The 18,071-nt window shown below is 41.9% G+C and overlaps 1 protein-coding gene across 1 annotated transcript; it reads left to right on the top strand.

The window, feature by feature from the left end:
- Nucleotides 1-11,589: 11,589 nt before the first annotated feature.
- Nucleotides 11,590-14,446, top strand: LOC144710829 (beta-fructofuranosidase, insoluble isoenzyme 3-like). Its single transcript, XM_078584643.1, has 4 exons — nt 11,590-12,899; nt 13,583-13,824; nt 13,903-13,996; nt 14,072-14,446. Exons 1-4 carry the CDS (start codon nt 11,898-11,900, stop codon nt 14,258-14,260), a joined length of 1,527 nt encoding a protein of 508 aa, XP_078440769.1. The 5' UTR covers nt 11,590-11,897; the 3' UTR covers nt 14,261-14,446.
- The last annotated feature ends 3,625 nt before the right edge of the window (nt 14,447-18,071 follow it).

Raw genomic sequence — 18,071 nt, 5'->3', positions numbered from 1 at the left:
AGTGGTTTTGAATGAAATTAGCACTGCATTTTGATTCTGATTCAAGATATGGTTTTTAATCCTTAATTCTACATCAATTTTGAACATTTCTGCATTATTAGAATTTTAATTTAGGGTCGGATTTCATCTTTTCCCCAAATTCTTCACTTTCTCTCTCTATATTTCAATTTTTATTGTTTGGAAATTAATTAAATATATTTAAAACCTAAAAATAAAATTTGATTTGAAAATTCATCCATCTTGAAGTCCAATTTTAAAATCCATTTCTTGATAATTAAATTCCCAATTTTAATTCATAAAAATTGTCTTAAAATTTTATAATAATTGGGAAATTAATTATTTGAATTAATCTGATCTTATAATTGAAATAATTCTATATTGAGATTTTTGACCAAAATATTTAAAATCAAAATTAAGTTTTTTACTTGATTTTGATTAATTAAAAACATTAATAAGTATAATTAAGGTTGATTAATTGCAAAATTAATTCATCTTTGAATTAATTAATTAAAATTGGATAAAAATTCTGACTTGCTGCTTCCTTGTGGTTTGACCTCTTGCTTGCTCTATATTATATATTTAGTGATTAAGGGTATTTATAAATTTTATTGTATAAGTCTAAATGTCAAATCAACGACATATTTACACACATTTTTAGGGTTATTATAGAATTAATGTAACATTCCAAATATAATCTTTATTTTAAGGAGATACCATCCATTTATAAATTAGTGTACAGATCTACCATACAATAAAGTATGGCAAATATTTTGGAAAATGATTACAATATATTTCCCTTACGAGAGACAATTTGAGTAGATTAAAAGTCTTCCCAAGTATACCAATTTCCTATCAAATTTTATAATATTTTATTTTCATTTCAAACTGAATAAAACTTCTGTGGGGTGTGGCATAACTTAAACAACAAGTAGATTACTTCAACATATTTACCTCATCTCAAGTAAAGTACATTCCTTTATTAGTTTTCCGTTTAATTTATTTTCAAACATACTTATTTTCATGGTTTTTACAAAATAAAAATATTTAACATGATCTTGAAACTCATAACACACACTAATTTTTTCAGATTCTATTATCTTTGGATCAGTTTGATCAAATATGTTTTACTACATGATTTTGTTATCCTTCTTTAGTTGTTAATAATAAATAACCAAAATATGTTTGATCAAGTTCAGGCATTAAAACATAATAAATATTCAAAATTAGGTAGGTAATATGATATTTTGATAAACTTTACTATCAATCTCGTATCCTTTACTAAAGTACAAAATGATGCAATGTAATGCTCTATAGAAGCATAAGTTCATTATTTTATAATTACTTTGGAGTAACAATGAAATGTCATAGGAAATTCCCATCATAGAATTTTCTTTGGATCCCTTTATAATTAGGTTTCGTGCCTTTTCTGACCTCACAAAGTGCAAAGGAAGAAAGCAACCCATGAAAAGGGACAAAGAAACTATTAAGCAAAGTATAACTCCAATGAAAATATATCATATTTTGACATATATTACAAAGAAAAATTGGCTAACAGTCTAGAAAAGCATTTGGATTGGCCACTTTTAGGATAACTCCAATGAAAATAGATTTGTACCTCCTAGAGAAGCCTTTGTAGGGGGAAGCTTTTTCTCTTAGAGACTTTTGTAGGGATTTTATTAGATTTATGCCAACGATGTCCCAACACGTAAAAATGAAGTCCACTGAGAAACCATCAAGCTCAAGTGCTTGGTTCCTAAGAAGCAACGAGACCATGCCCTTGATCTTTGTACAACAGGGATGCCCATAGTGGCCACATGATATATGAAGTCACTATACATGTTGATGGAAATATATGTGGCCGGCAAGCCAATCACACATTCCACATCTCGTTCCAGGTTCATTAATAGAACATATTCATTATAGTGCACGTGTGATGCGTATAATGAAGTCCATGAATACATGATCGGACTTAGTGAATTATGATGAGATCATAATACGGAGATCACTAGTCTTTAAGCATGTGTTCTAAACATTCCTATTCCAAGGATACGCGAGAAGGACATCTAAATATCCAGATAGAATAGCACTATCTAGCCTCACTCATATGATGAGTATGGCCAGTCCCGTAGCCATTAGTGTCGAGACACTAAGGATAGAGTGGGTGCTCTTTAGTGGAAAGAGTTCACTGAATCCGTACGAATCCCTGAATGGTATTATACCAAACTGTCAATCAGGTTGATTCACGTCACGTTTGTGTAAGTGGTCCTTAGACCTGAGACACCAAAGACGTCTTGTGGACAGACACTTATACTTTGGTGATGGCTAACGAGTCTCTAATCATGGGATTCTATATGGTCTTAGTTTGGGTACATCAAGAAGTTTACGAAGACGATTGAGTGGTCAAGATGGGATCATCCACCCTTGGTATAAGAGGTGACAACTCAAGGAAGATGATGTGATGAAGTCCTTGGCCAAGGCAGTGAAATATCAGAGAAGAGTTCTCCAACGATTTTCGAATACATCAGTACTAACTTGGATAATCGATTAGGATTTGACAATTGACCATACCCCAAGTCGTCCTAGGAGTGTCAAGTGGATGAGGGATTATACATACACGGTAACTGATGATGAACAGGTTCCATGAGTGAGTCGATACACACTCCTTTTTATCTTCTAGGACACGAGGTGTAGCTTGGCCCCCCACGTATCGTAGTCTCGACCTATCGATTGGGTTAAATCGATCTTACATTAATTAATCTATGTGATGATATAGTTAATTAATTTGGAAGGTCAATAAAGGTTATTTGGCCGCTGGAGTTGTTAAATAGACCGATACATGGGCCTAGAGGGTCACACGCAAAGGGTGTTTTGGATATTAGAAGATATACTTAAGTTTTTGGGGTTTTTATGAAAAATACCAACTTAGTATAAATAGGGGAAGGCCCTGAACAAAATTCACCTAGGCCAGAATGATTCAGGGGCCTTTCCCCTTCTTCTCCCACCCCCTCTCCCTTCCCGATGTGATCGGGATGACGTAACGACGCCGACGGAAAAAGAATGAGGCTTGTCAGTGAGAAGGAGGAGATTCGACATGCCGAGGACCGCGTGGATACGTCTAGAGGTTGCACACGTGAGCAGCCTGACTCAGCTCACTCCGAGATCCAAGAAATCACGGATGCGATTCGTGGAAAGATACTTCGTTTAATGTTTTTGTTGATGACGTTCGATTCGTTCAAGTCTTCTACTGCGAATCGTTTTTCATTTATTCATCCATGTCAAGGCCATTTTAAGTTCAAATGAACCCTTCATTTTAAGTGGCACTACAAGAATGAACCTGCCATTTTAAGTTCAAATGCGTCCACCAATCAGTGAACGACACGACATTTCGTGTAAAAAAAAGTTAAATTAAATAGATGAAAATTGATGCAACAACTTAGATTGGTTAATTTTCAATTATTAATAACTTTTGATCCTAAAGTTCGATTTAGGTAATTTTTTTATATATTTGCTCGTCTTGACTTCCACTTTATAACTATATTTTTTGGATCATTCAGATCAAGCCTGCATTGATGGATAAAAATTAAATATTAACTAGGGTAAAATACTAAGTTTTACCATGTAACATAACTATAAAAGCCAAATTTTGAGAGGAGGAGGTTATTCCAGAAATAGTTCTATCATAGCTCCAAGACAAATAGGAGCTTCATCTTGGATCAACCCTATTAGGTGCTTTCTATTTCCTTGTATTTAAATTTTTAGTGTAATTTGGATGATTGTTTAGTGAATTTCTTTATCGTTCTTCTTGATCTTGATCTGAATTTCTAAATTGCTAGGCTTGAGCGTAATGTAAAAGCCCTTAATGGGATTGAGATAAGAGGTTATGAACTTTACCTAGCTATTCCATTTGCACATTAAAAAATTTATAAAAGTTTAATTTCTAGGAGATATTAGATTGCCTTTATGACCTAATAGTTAGTAAAATTGATGCATGACAACTAGGGAAAAAGATGACTGCGGGGATAGGTATGACAACGACGGGTGGAGGATGCAGGACGGGTTTGGATGGAGGGATAAAACAGACCGCATAATCCACACGATCGAATTCGAAACTTAAAACCGATGATATAATGGTGGTGTAGCCCCGTTCCTCGTCGAGGGCGAGAGTACTATCTTCAACCACCCGACGATGCCGAAGCACCAAATCCAATATTACGAATTCACGTCTGCGGGAAATCCCACGAAAGAAAGAATTTGTAGAAGTTCCAAGAAAATCAAATCAAATCTAACGACGGTGGAAGAATTCTCGCGGAACACTGGACAAAGAACACTCGACACCAAAGATTTCAGGCGTACCTCAGCACCGTAGTGCATGATGAGGCTGTAGGAAATTCAGGTCGTGACGTGACTGGGCAATCCGGGCGTTGTATGGCCCACTGGACGAAAATACCTGGGCGTTCCGGGCGTTGAACGGCCCTGGTATTGAGTTGACCGGGCTAAACCGGACTGCATGGTAACCAAGATGCTTGGGCGTGGCAGAGGAGCAATGATGTCGTTGTTGGAGATTCAGGCGTAGGCGAATACCCACGCGGAGCAGCGCGCGTGGGCGCTGACTGCGCGGAGCATGTAGATCGCCAACGCACGCGCGGAGAGTGCGGAGGGCGTGTAGCACACCCTACGCGCGTGGCTTGAAGCTTCGGATGACGTCGACGACGACCGACGTCGGTGGCACTGGCGTGCATAGGCGCGGGTGGGCACTGGCGGCCGTGTGCGCGGTGAATGTTGGCGGCAGGCGCGCGACGGGTGGTGGGCGATCGTGTGCCTGGCGAGCGCTAGCGAGTGGCGCGCAGCCGCGTGTGCAGCAAGGGCTGACAGCCAGCGCACCGCGTGCGTGGGCGGCCACGTGCGCCGCAAAGGCTAGCGGCCGGTGCGCGGCATGTGCAGGCGGCCGCGTGCACGGTGAGGACTGGCCGTCGGCGCGTGGCGTCCTGTTGCTGGCGGGAGAGAGAAAAGGAAAGAAAGAGAGAAGGAAAGGGAGAGAGAAAGGAGGGTGGGTGGTAACCGGCGGTTGTGACGAGGGCGGCCACAGCGGCGGCGATCGGAGGAAAAGGGGAGGCTAGGGCAAGTCGTCCAAGAAGAGTTAACAAAAACTCAATTCCTGAATTATGACTTGCCTAACTGTTTCTTGAAAAAATGGCCTATACATATAGGCCTTGGAGGAAAGAGAAAATAGAGTTAAAGAAATAAAAATAAAGATGAGCGATGTGACGAGCGGCGTGGTTTCATGTCACGTAAAGGGGCAGTTCTGGATCTGCCTTTGGCGACGTGTCAGGACGCGCGAAGGGGTGTGCGTGGGTGGAGACATGCCTGACGCTGGCTCATTGACTTGATCCAGTGACGATGGCGGCATGTGTTCAGCAGTCGTGTTGACTTCAGATGACGGTGGTGACGCGTTCGGTGTCGATGCGTTGACGTCGTCGCCACCAAAAATTTGGTACCAACTTTCCCAAAATTAGTTTAGTAATGATGAATTTATTTTATACTCGTTAAGAGATTAGAAGGAATAGGAAACATATAAGTTTAAATATAGATTAGTATTAAACATAATTTAGGGTCAAACATAGAAAGGATTAACACAGAAAGGATAACCATAGATAGCCGTTATATAATATATAACGGCTATGTTTTAAATAGATCGATCAATCTAAACCGTTCGATCCGTAGCTGTTATACCAGTTATAACGGTTACGATTTAAACAGATCGATGGATCAAACCGTTCGATCTGTAGCCGTTATAACCAATATAACGGTTACGGTATTGCAACCATTTATCATATTTAGCCTAAACATACTCTATATAAGGAGAACCAACGATCTTTTCAAAAATCATCATGGGAATAAAGAAGAGATTCTAATCTCGACTGTGTCCCTCTTCTCCTCTCTTCCTCACTTCTTGTTCTTCTCTGTCTCTCTCTCTATCTTTCTCTCACTCTTTCTCTTCTCAATCTCTCTTCCAAAGCCAGGACCGATCCTTTTTAGTATCCACGTGATCACTCGGTGCTTGGATCTCCACATCTTCTTCTTCGAATCTTCTTAAAAATCTAGAAGATCTTCTCACCACGAAGACACTCCCCTAGGATGAGTAGAGAAGAGAGTAGAGAAAGGGAGGGGCTCTCAAATATGGATGCCCTGGGTGCTTGAAATGAGTGGCCCTTCCCTATTTATATTTCACTTGAATTTTTTCTCAAAAACCCATTAAGAAAAATATGTTCACCAAGGCCCCTACGATACTATGCGTGTGACCCTCTAAGCCCATGTATCATTCTAGTTAATAACTTTAGTGGCCCAATAAAAATTATTGTATAACCTTATTAATTAATTATATCAACATATAGATTAATTAAATAAGGTTCAATTTAACCCAATCGATAGGTTAAGTTTGCAGCCCATGGGGTGCCCAACTACACCTCGTGCTCTAGAAGATACCGAGTAGTCTCGAACTCTCTCATGGAACCTTTACCATCATCGGTTACTGTATACGTATAATCCATCATCCACACGAGACTCTCGTATGACTTAGGGTATGGTTTATTGCCAAACCCTAATCTGTAATTCGATTAGTACTGATGCGTAATGAGATAATTGGAGAACTCCTTCTCCAATATCCTCACTACCCTTACCAGGGATTTGCTACATCGTCTTCCTTGATTCAATATCCTCTTATATCGAGCGCCGATATCTCCATCTTGAACACTCAATTGTAACTGTGAGCGTCTTACTACATCCAAGGTATGACTTGTTTAAATCCCATGATTAAAGGCTTGTGAGTTGTACTCAAAACGTAGTCGTCCATCCATGAGATGGCCTTGGTGTCTCAGGGCAATGGATCATTTATAGAACCGTAACATGAATCAACCTCATTGCCGTTAATGTATAATTCCATTCAGGAATTTGTATAGATCAATTTAGTGAATTCTTTCACCAAAGAGCACCCACAATCTGTCCTTAGTGTCGCCACATGATCAGCTATACTTAATGTATAAGTAGGACTAGGTAGTATTATTCTATCTGGATAGTTTGATGTCCATTTGGAGTATCCATTGAATATGAATATTTGGAATATATGTCTAAAGACTAGCAATCACCATATTAAACTATCATCACAATTCATTATTTCACGACGTCATGGACTTCATTATAAACATCACACTAGAATAATAATGAATGCAATATTTTATTCAATGAGCTTAAATAAACATTGTGGTGTGATTTCGCTTGGCGGCCACATAATATCCATCATAAGTCAGGTCCCAATTTTAATGATTTTTATGCATAGATTTAGAATGAATATTATCCGTTCCAAACTTAAATAGTAGAGAGTGGATATCACCTAGCCAAATCAGAGGTTTTATGAGCCCAAATAAACGAAGTTGATTTTTGTTGATGAGGGAAATAAGATCGGACTTTGTGAGGGTTTCCCGACTGATGCAACACGGACGGCCGGGATCGACGGCGCACGTTGCAACACACGGGATAGTGCTCAATCCGAGAGTATTCAAAGTTCGAATTATTAAGATGATGCAAGAGTTATAAGAAAATAACGAGAAGAACGATTCCACAGCCAAGTGGACGATGGACCCAGCAGCGTCCCGTACGAGCCTCGTACAGTCGGACTCCCGTTAACCCGATAGATCACGATAACACCGACGTGCGGGTATCCCATGATCTGGTCGTAGATTCCCCGGTCGAACGATAAGGGTGGATAGAAAGGACAGGACTCTTCCCAACCCGCAACGAGGCAGTATAAGAATATGAAAGTCAAGGCAGAGGAGCACACGACCAAGTATTGCCAGGGGTAATAACACCTAAGGGGCGAGAACTGACCTGCAGGACCGTAGTCCGGGGAGGTCGTGGTGGACCGGAAGCCGTGGGAAACGCAGCGTGCGTTGGGCCGTGTCGATGTCGGGCGAGGGACGGGCGAGGGAGGATCGGCGTGATGGGGGGGCACTGACGGTATCAGAACGTGAGGCGTCGAACGATATAGCTGGGTGTTGAGGTGGAGGTGGCGCACGTCGGACGACTAGCAGAATGGTCTGTGCGCAGGGCCGCGGGTGGCGTTCGGTAGCGGCAACTGTGGGGACGTGGCAGAAGCAGGAAGGGGCCGGCTGATGAAGGAGGCGACGTGGTCTGTAGCAGCCGCGAGCAGACCACCGGCTGAGGTGGCAGAGGAAAGGGCCGCATTTCCAGCAAGGGACTGCGAGCCGATCGCCGGCAGGAGCTGGCCGAAGAAAAGGAGTCACCGCGGCTCCGTGGTGACGGAGAGCGGACCTGCCGACTTGGCAAAGAGGAGGGGGGGAGGGGAAATCCTCTCCTTCTCTTCTCTGAACGGCGAGCGGCGAGCTTTCCCTTTGATCGAGCAGCAAACGTCAACAGCAGGCGGCTAAGGGCGCTCGGCTTCTTCTCCGTGCGGCGGAAGAGGGGAGGGAAGTGGCTTCCTCCTTCTCGTCGACGGCAGAAGTTTTCAAACGATCTTCTCGGCGGCAGTGAGCTTCTCCTCTGGTCGGGGAGCGGCGAGCTTTCCCACAAGTCGGCAACAAGCGACAACAGCAGGCGGCTACAGGCGTTCTGCTGCTTCTCCGGGCGACGGACGAGGGGAGGGAAGGGCTCCCTCCTTCTCGTTCTGCAAACTGGGATCACGGGGCACTCTTCTTCTGCTCAGGGTGGGGATGATGATCTCCTTGTCTTTCACGACCAGCGGCGGATCTCTCAGCGGTCTTCTTCTTCTTCTGTCCAGGACGGCGGAAGAAGGGTTTCCCCCCCCTTTCACGATCTGCAGCTGCGAGACTCACGACATTCTGAGGAACAACAACATTTTCATAAAAAAAAACTCATCCGTTTCTTTTAGGGCATCCTTTCTCCTTTTATAGGGGGGAGAGTGGATGACCCTAGAGGTTTGGGCTTGGTTAGGGGAAGAAAACCCCACAATTAAGCCACAAAGTGCTGGGGTTCTTTTGAAACGAGAACGGACCGAACACGAGGCCCACAAACATGAGGATGGAAAACGTGCGAAATTACGAAAAGGGAAAAGAAAGAAAAGAAAGAACAAGAGAGGGTCCTCAAGCAGTGTACTTGAAGGACGAGTCCTTCTCGTCAGCTCGAGCTTCACGGCGGGGTTGCTTGCGAGACTCCACGGGCCGGTCGCGTGCTCTAGCTGGCGGATGGTCCTCCATCACCGACCCTCTACGAGTCTTTGAGAGAAAAGAATCATGGGATGTAGTGTCTTGATCTAAAACCCCTCTATCCAGTATGAGATGTGATTATGGTTGTTGCCAATTGGTACCCCATATAAAGGGGTACATCATTTGTGGAGTTTCCCAAGTAGGGGTTAGTGTTGTTCACATCATTGGAATATGAAGAAATGATGATTTAATTATTCGTCAACATTCTTCAGTAGTAAGACCTGTGTAAGGGTCATTAATAAGCATAACCCCAAAGTGGATCTCAAGAGTGAGGGATCAGGTGGGTGTGGCAAGAGTGGCAGTGTGAGGGTAATGAAACCTTATGATGACCTAGCCATCAAGGTCCAACCTAGAGAGGACCTATTAGGAGGGGTCTTATCACGAAAGGCTACTTTTATATTTTTTTAAGAACTTTCTTCATACTTCCAAAATCACAACCTTTATTTTTTATTTATAAAATATCATTTTTTTTGCTTGTCAGATATGGGAGCTTTTTCTCATGTTTTGTGAGTTTCCCATTTCCGGGGTTTTAACCTCCTTCGACAGTGGTTCATAGGGTCCGTCTTTCAATATCTGTATGGCATGTGATATAAATATGATATCCTATATTCAAGAAAATTGAGGCTATTTCAGGTGTGAGTGTCACCATATCGAACTGGAACAAATGCTGAAGGAGACAGGATGGTGGTGAAAGACAACTTGATATCAAAATATGATATCCAGACATCAGAACCAATATCCATACCAATTATTGATATCCCTATGTTGGATGATGATGTCTAGATTTTGGTTTCTTTTACAAAGAGAAACTGCCCTATGTGATAGAAATCAAATAAAATATAGTTCAATGTATTGTTCATTGAGAGCCCTCTACTAAAAAAATATGTTACTATGCATGATGAATCTCAGCGTGTAACGTCAAGAGGCCAGTTAGCTGAAACCTAGGTATCAAATATTAAGTTGTCCCATATTAACTTTGAGCGCGGATTGTCTCGCCTTACTTCTTCAGTGGGCTATTTTGTCCATAAATAAGATATTGTTCGATTAACTATGTTCACTGTTGACTCTGTTGACCCTTTCTTTTGCCGATTCATCCGATGAACAAATTAATTAACGAACAAATATTCTTATATGTGAAATTAACGAACTCAATGATAATTATTTTATTCACACATAGAAGAAGATGAAGGTTAATTAACTCAATTACTTGTTTATATTTTTCTTACTCATACAAACAAGTATTTCAAATATAAATCTGATGATAAGATATCGAAAGAACTGATATCCCGGAGTGATATCGATTTCCAACGGCATGGACCAGAACGGGAAGGGGGTATCTATATCATTATTAGATTATGGCATCCCGCGACAGTTTTGCATCATTTTTATACAGAATGGAAACGATACCGTATTTAACGTATGAACAGTGCTGTAATCTAGTATAAGATACCGATACGTATGCCCATACGTCTACGTGATGTTATGAATGATACTGCCATCCTTACAGTTCCCCTACAGAAGAATCGTTCCCGCTATCCAGTCCTCTCCCTATTCTTCTCCCTTAATCTCTCTCTATCTCTCTTTTCTATCTATATTGGATTAGCGGTAAAGTCACAATCACTTGCATTGAAGTATGGGGGATCATTCATTTAGGTGCCACGGTGGACATTGGAAGTTGCCATCACCACGATTTTCTCGGAGACTCTCGTAAGGCCATTCTTCTCCCACGTTCCTATCCAACGGCTGAGATCTTTACAAGCATGAAAATCGCCTCCCGACCCGCGCCAAATTGCTGGACGGCAACCTACTGGACGTTCGCTTCGACGTTCGGTCCAGTGCCGTTTCACCGCGTGTCCTCGGCAACAGCCTCGGTAACGGGAAGTCCTCCCCGGACAAGTTCGAACGTGGACGGCCACCCCTTATCCGGTTATCCCGTTCCGTTCCCTGTCCCTACAAAACTCGCATCTTCTTCTCCGGCGGTATCGCGTCTTCTCAGAGGCCGATTCAGAGAAGGCAAAGATGGGTCGGTGTGAGGCGAAGATCGGCCATTCTACGGCGCTGTTTCTCTGCCTCTTGGCGGCGGCGACGTGGCTGGTGGCAGAAGCTTCTCATCATGTCTACGGCGAGTTTCAGACCGAAGAAGACACGAAGCTCGCGACCGGAGAACTCCGCACCGGCTTCCATTTCCAACCCCCCAAGAACTGGATCAACGGTGTGTCTTCTTCCCTTTCTATCTAACTCTTCTCTTCTATTCTTTTCTTACGTCCTAACCAATTCTTCTGTTCTCTCTCCATGGCGGCCTCGGCGGATCTCTCCAGACCCCAACGGTGAGCCTTTTTCCTCTTCGTTCTTTAGAATGATGCGCATGATTCATTCGGCTGAGGACCATCGTTACCATCAACCCGTCGAGGACAATGACGGAAACGATGACTAGAAGGGTTGTCATTGAATTGGTTATACGTGGAAAATGCACAATTTACGCTGCTTGTGGACGAGGGCGAAAACCAGTAGTTTTCTCGAGCAGGGCGACAAGGAATGGGACACGAACCTATAAGGGGTTCTCTCGGTTTCCTTTCTGATGGAATGGTTGACGTAATGGGCTCCGTCCCTTTAGGTTTTTCTCCCCCAGTGTTGACGGGTTGAAGGTATTGTACAGGGCCGATGTTCTACAAAGGGCTGTACCACCTGTTCTACCAGTACAACCCCAAGGGGGCGGTCTGGGGGAACATCGTATGGGCTCATTCGGTGTCGAAGGACCTCATCAACTGGGCTCCGCTGCCGCCGGCGATCTACCCGTCAAAGCCCTTCGACATAAACGGTTGCTGGTCGGGCTCCGCCACCGTCCTCCTCAACGGCGTACCCGCCATACTGTACACCGGCATCGACGGCCGGAACCGTCAAGTCCAGAACATAGCCTTCCCCAAGGACCCAGCCGACCCGTATCTCAGAGAATGGGTGAAGCCCAGTTATAACCCCGTCATCGACCCGGACGCGGCCGTTAACGCCAGCGCGTTCCGAGACCCCACCACTGCCTGGCTCGGACCCGACCGGCGGTGGCGCGTGGCGGTGGGCTCCAAAGTCGGGCTACGCGGGCTGGCGGTGCTGTACACGAGCCGCAACTTCAAGAAGTGGGTCAAGGCGGCGGCGCCGCTTCACGCGGCGGAGGGCACCGGCATGTGGGAGTGTCCAGACTTTTATCCCGTGGCGGGTCGCGGGAGGAACGGGCTTGACACTTCTGCTATCTCTGAGAAGTACGTCTTCAAGGTGAGCCTGGACTTGACCCGGTTCGAGTACTACACTCTGGGGAGATACTCGTTTAGAGAAGACCGGTTCGTGCCAGACAAGGGTATGAAGGATAACAGGACGGGGTTGAGGTACGATTACGGGAATTTCTACGCGTCGAAGACGTTCTTTGACCCGGAGAAGAGGAGGGTTCTGTGGGGATGGGCGAACGAGTCGGATAGCGTGGGGGATGACGTGACGAAGGGCTGGGCCGGAGTGCAGACAGTTCCCAGGGCGGTGTGGCTCGATAAGAGTGGCCGGCAGCTTGTCCAGTGGCCCGTTCGGGAGCTGAAGAAGCTCAGAGGAAAGAGCGTCGTCGCTCGGGAGTTGGTCCTTAACAAGGGCCAGCGTTACGAGGTCAAAGGCATCGCAACATCACAGGTCCTGCGCACAACCTTATTATTATTTTTCTACTATGGATCTCTTTCTCCATCTCTCTTTATCAGGAACCAATTATATTCTTCTACCTCTATATCCCTCCATATCTCTGTCACCACTTTGTGTCTGCCATCACTATCTCCCCCTCTTTCTATACTTTTTTTATTTATTCTACGCATCATTTTCTCTCCCTTTATCTTCATCTATTTTGTTAAGTCTTTAAACCACATTGTCAGTAGCTATATATCTATCTCTATTACGATCTATATCTACTCTTCATCCACACTATCCCTATTAACTATCATTTATTTCTTTCTATGCTCTCCCTGTATCTCTTATCTTTTTTCTCTTATCTATATTTTTCTCGTGTGTTTTATATGTATCTTATATTGTTTATCGTTTATCTCCACCTCGGCCTCTCTCTGCATCTTTTTTTTCTCTATCCTGCTTTCTGTATCTTTTATTGTTTTTCTCTCTCTCCCTCTCTCAATCGTAACTTCTCTCTGTCCCTACTATCCATTATCTCTTGCCGTATCGCTAATTATCTCTATTTCTATCGCTACCTCGCTCTGTATCTACTACCCTTCATCTCTATCTCTACCGTTAGAGATAATGGATCAAATATCTCGATCTCAATCTTTCTCTACCATCCTGAATATCTCTCTCTCTCTCTGCGGATGGACCAGGCGGATGTGGAGGCGACCTTCGAGGTGAAGGATCTAGATAGGGCAGAGGCCTTTGACCCGAGCTGGAAGGACGCGCAGGAGCTTTGCCAAAAGAGAGGTGCCGACGTCGCCGGAGGCGTGGGGCCGTTCGGCTTGTGGGTCCTCGCCTCGGCCGATCTAAGCGAACGCACCGCTGTCTTCTTCCGCGTATTCAAAGGGTCGGAGAAGAAGCACACTGTCCTCATGTGCCATGATGACAGCAGGTCCCCCTTCGTCGTTTTCCTTCTTCATTGTCTCATCTTTCTGCCCAACTCACAAGCTTTCTAACGCCCCTTGCACAGTTCCACTAGCCGCCCGGGCGTCTGGAAGCCGTCTTTCGCTGGTTTCGTTGACGTGGACATCGAAAAGGATAAGAAAATATCTCTTCGCACTCTGGTAATCCCTCGATCTCTTTCTCTCTCTGTCTTTATGTGCACGGCGAAGACCTGAAATTGAGGACGATGGGAACAGATTGACGCGTCGGTGGTGGAGAGCTTTGGAGCTAAAGGGAAGACATGTATCACTTCCAGGATTTACCCCGTCCATGCCGTCGGCGCGGCCGCGCACCTCTACGCCTTCAATAATGGCGGGGCTGTTGTCAAGATCTCCGGCCTGCGAGCTTGGGAGCTGGGAACCGCCAATATGAACCTGGCCCTCTAGTCATTAATCTTTACGAATATCCATTGTCCCCTTTGGCATATCAATTTTCTCTCTCTAACATAAATGCCAACTGGCTGGGTAGAATCCCAGATGTGTAACGTTCCGTGGTGCCAGTTAATGGACAACGTGTAAGTGATACATCACTAATTTAAAGCAAAGAATAAAATCGCAACAGTCACTACCCAATGTTGTGTGAAATTCCCTTAAGCCTTATATCCCTTATCGATTTGCTCAAACATTATAACCGTTAAGCCTGCAGCTCATGTCCGTGCTTCTATGTCCCAACCTTGTTTGCGCATCTGGACAAACTTCAGTCTCACCATTGCTTTACGAAAAATGTCAGTGAGTTGATCTTCGGTCCTCAGATTCTCCAACTGCACCTGATGAAATGATGCCGGGTATCGATATGTTTGGTCCTGCCAAAAGGTTTTTTTTTGCTCAATCAAATGGCGGACTTATTGTCAACCGATAACCTCAAATCTTGAATTCTTCTCCCTTCAATACGCCACGCAAAAGTGAAAGACAAATCCCTTGACAAGCTCCGGCTGTGGTAGAATCCTCACTCACGTTTGGAAAGGTAAGAAGGAAATGAGTTGAGTGAGAGAGAGGGATTAAAAAAACCCTCGTGTTTCTGACTTTCTGTAGAACATTTGACCATGCATTTATAAAAATTATGTCGACACTCGGTCGTGACCGACCTTCCCATAAGAAAACGCTACTAGGTGGAAAGCTAATGCCTTCTGTTTAACGTGTCTTAAAAGAAATATTTATGTAAGATACGCTACTCATTTACGGCAGAAAGAAAATAGAATACTCATTCAATGCATAACGAAAAAGTAGGAGTCTTCGTTTTGACGAATTATTCATTCCCCTCCTTCCTCGTCGTGCGTAGTTCCCTCAGGTGCAAGGCTGCAGCTCATGTCCTGACTTCTTATCCCATGTGAGCTTTGTAAACAACAAATGGGCCTCTCCTTCAACTTACTCGTGTACCCTGTGAATGCTTTTTAAAAAGCTTTATCTATTAATATTGACAATTTTATAATATATTGTGTTTCTTGGATAATATTTATTTAAAGAATCAAATAAATGTAAGTTCTAAAACATGTAAAAATTCAACTAAGTATTTTAACCTTGAATTATTAAATTTACATATGAAATCTCAAGAAATAATAGGTCATCTATATCTCTAATATTAAGCATGAAAAATAAATATCAGGCCAAAATCAACTGCTTTCACCGATTCAATGAAAAATCGTAATTTTAAGAATAAACCAGTTAAATGTGATTTGATGTGACATAGAAAAATAATTTAGAGAATAAAATACTTATTTAAAAAATTAAAGCACATAATCAGATTTGTCATGCAGTGACACCACCACATTCACATTGAGGCATTTTGTCGCCTGCAATTGAAAAAAGGTCTGCCACGTTGAATGATTTGGACGTAAAAAACACTCACGCACAGATAAAGGCAGCGAGGGATACTAATAGGGAGGAAGGTCGAGAGATAGATAAATATTGAAAAATGTGAGATAGTTATTCACAGGTGTATAAAACCAGGCGGGAACGAGGAGAAGGATAGATGGTGAAAGACAAAAAGAGATGAACAAAAATATCTATGTCAGACATGAAGAGCGAGAGTTCTGTTGAGAAATTTTTTATTAAGAGCTAGATTAGGTATAAGTAACTTGGAGGATGCTAATAAAATTCAGAGAATGAAAATAACTTGGCATTTTCATTCCAAATCCTTGTAGTGGACCTTTCTGATTAGGGGAAAATATGCACTTTGGGACTCGAATATTCATGAAAACATGTGCGTACCATAATCCAAAACTTAAATAATAAGTTGAAATAAATGAAGGAGATCATGAAATGGAAAGTACATTTAAAAGCATGGACAGCTGATCAGGACAGTGTTGTTTTCCAATGATAGGCACCTGATAGAAAACTGTGAGATTAAATACTTTTAAAGTAATCACCTACAGATTAAACCTCTATTAAAATGGAATTATGGAGCTTATCCAGAAGAATGTGACATACCTGATAGAGAATAATTAAGGGTGTTGACACGTTGGCATAATTAATTCAACCCGATAAAATAATATTTAAAAAGTAATTATTCTCAGTCAGGAATGTATAGCAGAGAGCGAGATTGTTTCATAAGAGAGTGGATTTTTAGAGATAGAGTTAATTCAAAAGTTAAAAGTTTAGAGGGAATGCATATTGTATAATACAATTATTCATAAGGGACATTATTCTTAATAGAGAGATTACAGGTAAATAGATGTTGAAATATAGGAAGAACCTAGGATAGATGGATAAGGAGATAGATAGAGAAAGAAAGGGCTATCAAGAGTGCGAAAGAGAATCAGAAATAAAGAAAAGTAAAGAACACACTGCCTGCTTCTAGAAATTCCTAAATGGGAGAGAAAGTATTAATCTAGATTTTTATGCGGATTTCATAATTTTTATTTAATTATAAACTTAAAATTGGCACAATGAAGTTTTCATTTAAGTAGAAGGATGAAATAACTAAAATATAAATATTGTTTTTATTTAATATTTTTATATTTCATAGTTTTGTATTCTTATTTGTCTTACTTATATAAATATGATGTGATGACTTATCATATTTTTTCAACATATGATTGTTGCTGTCGACTTAAAATCTTTTTCCTCTCGCGACGCTCTCCTTCAGGTTCATATATACGCTTCTCTCATATCACCCTCTCAACATCCTTTCTTCAGGGAAAATGGCGATCATTGCATTTGGTTTAAAGGAATAAGGATAAACAAAAAGGGAAAGGAGGATGATCCCCCGTTTATGATTTAAGAGTGTTTCAGTATTGGGAGAAAATATCATCTAGGTAATGATAAAAAAGTATTTAAGGGAAAGGAGATTTTTTTATTTTTTATGTAAATAAAAATGTTGAGCAAGATATCTTTTTTAAAAGATGAAAAAACCGCACCAATTGGCCAAGCCACACAGCAGTTAACTCCAGCAGGCCAAGCCGCAAAGCCATTGCAATTGACTTTCAAGTTCACCAAAGTAACCACATGCAATCATGTAGTCGCACACTTACAAATCGGGAAAAGAGTTTGAAAGTGCCAAGGGTTCCCGTGCGTGCTGTGGAGAGATTAGTTTCCTAATTAACATTTTATCTGTTTTGATAAATTATATAGGCTCACTGAATGTTGGTTTCCTCAATGTGGGATTAACCCCTTTGAACATGGGTTAGGCAAGGGATAACTTGAATAAAATAATTAATGGCACATGTTCCGTAGAGTTAGTTAAACTAAAATAATTAATATATAGGCACTGACCATAAGCATGTATTTGTTAGAAAGCCAATTTTTTTGAAAATATGTTTTAGTTTTGACTGTTGGTAAACCATAAATTAGGTAATTATGTTTTTTACGATCTTCTATTTTATACGACAACACTTATACTATTCCTTATGAGTATAGGGCAAGGGTCAAATACACGAGGAGCAAGTTCTAATAAAGTGAAATTTAGTTTTAAATCTAGTGTTTTAGAGATATATATTTATTTTAAGAATTAAAACTAATTTAATCAAATACAAATAGTAAAATTAATTCAAAATAATTCTATGAGGGAGATAAGATATTTTCCTAACTAAAGTAATTTATTAAAATTGATAAAAATAATTATGGAATTTCATGGAAAATTCTAATGAGAAATCCTAATTAGTTCTATTAAAATGTCTTAACAGGAACTTTGAAAGTGCTGATTGATGTTTGATGATCTGGTGTGAGTAGAGGGGAGTGGATTAACAACATACCACCATTG

The sequence above is a fragment of the Wolffia australiana genome, chromosome 13, assembly GCF_029677425.1.
Source record: "Wolffia australiana isolate 7733 chromosome 13, ASM2967742v1".
Taxonomy (NCBI): Eukaryota; Viridiplantae; Streptophyta; class Magnoliopsida; order Alismatales; family Araceae; genus Wolffia; species Wolffia australiana.
This window is presented reverse-complemented; position numbering and strand designations above follow the sequence as displayed.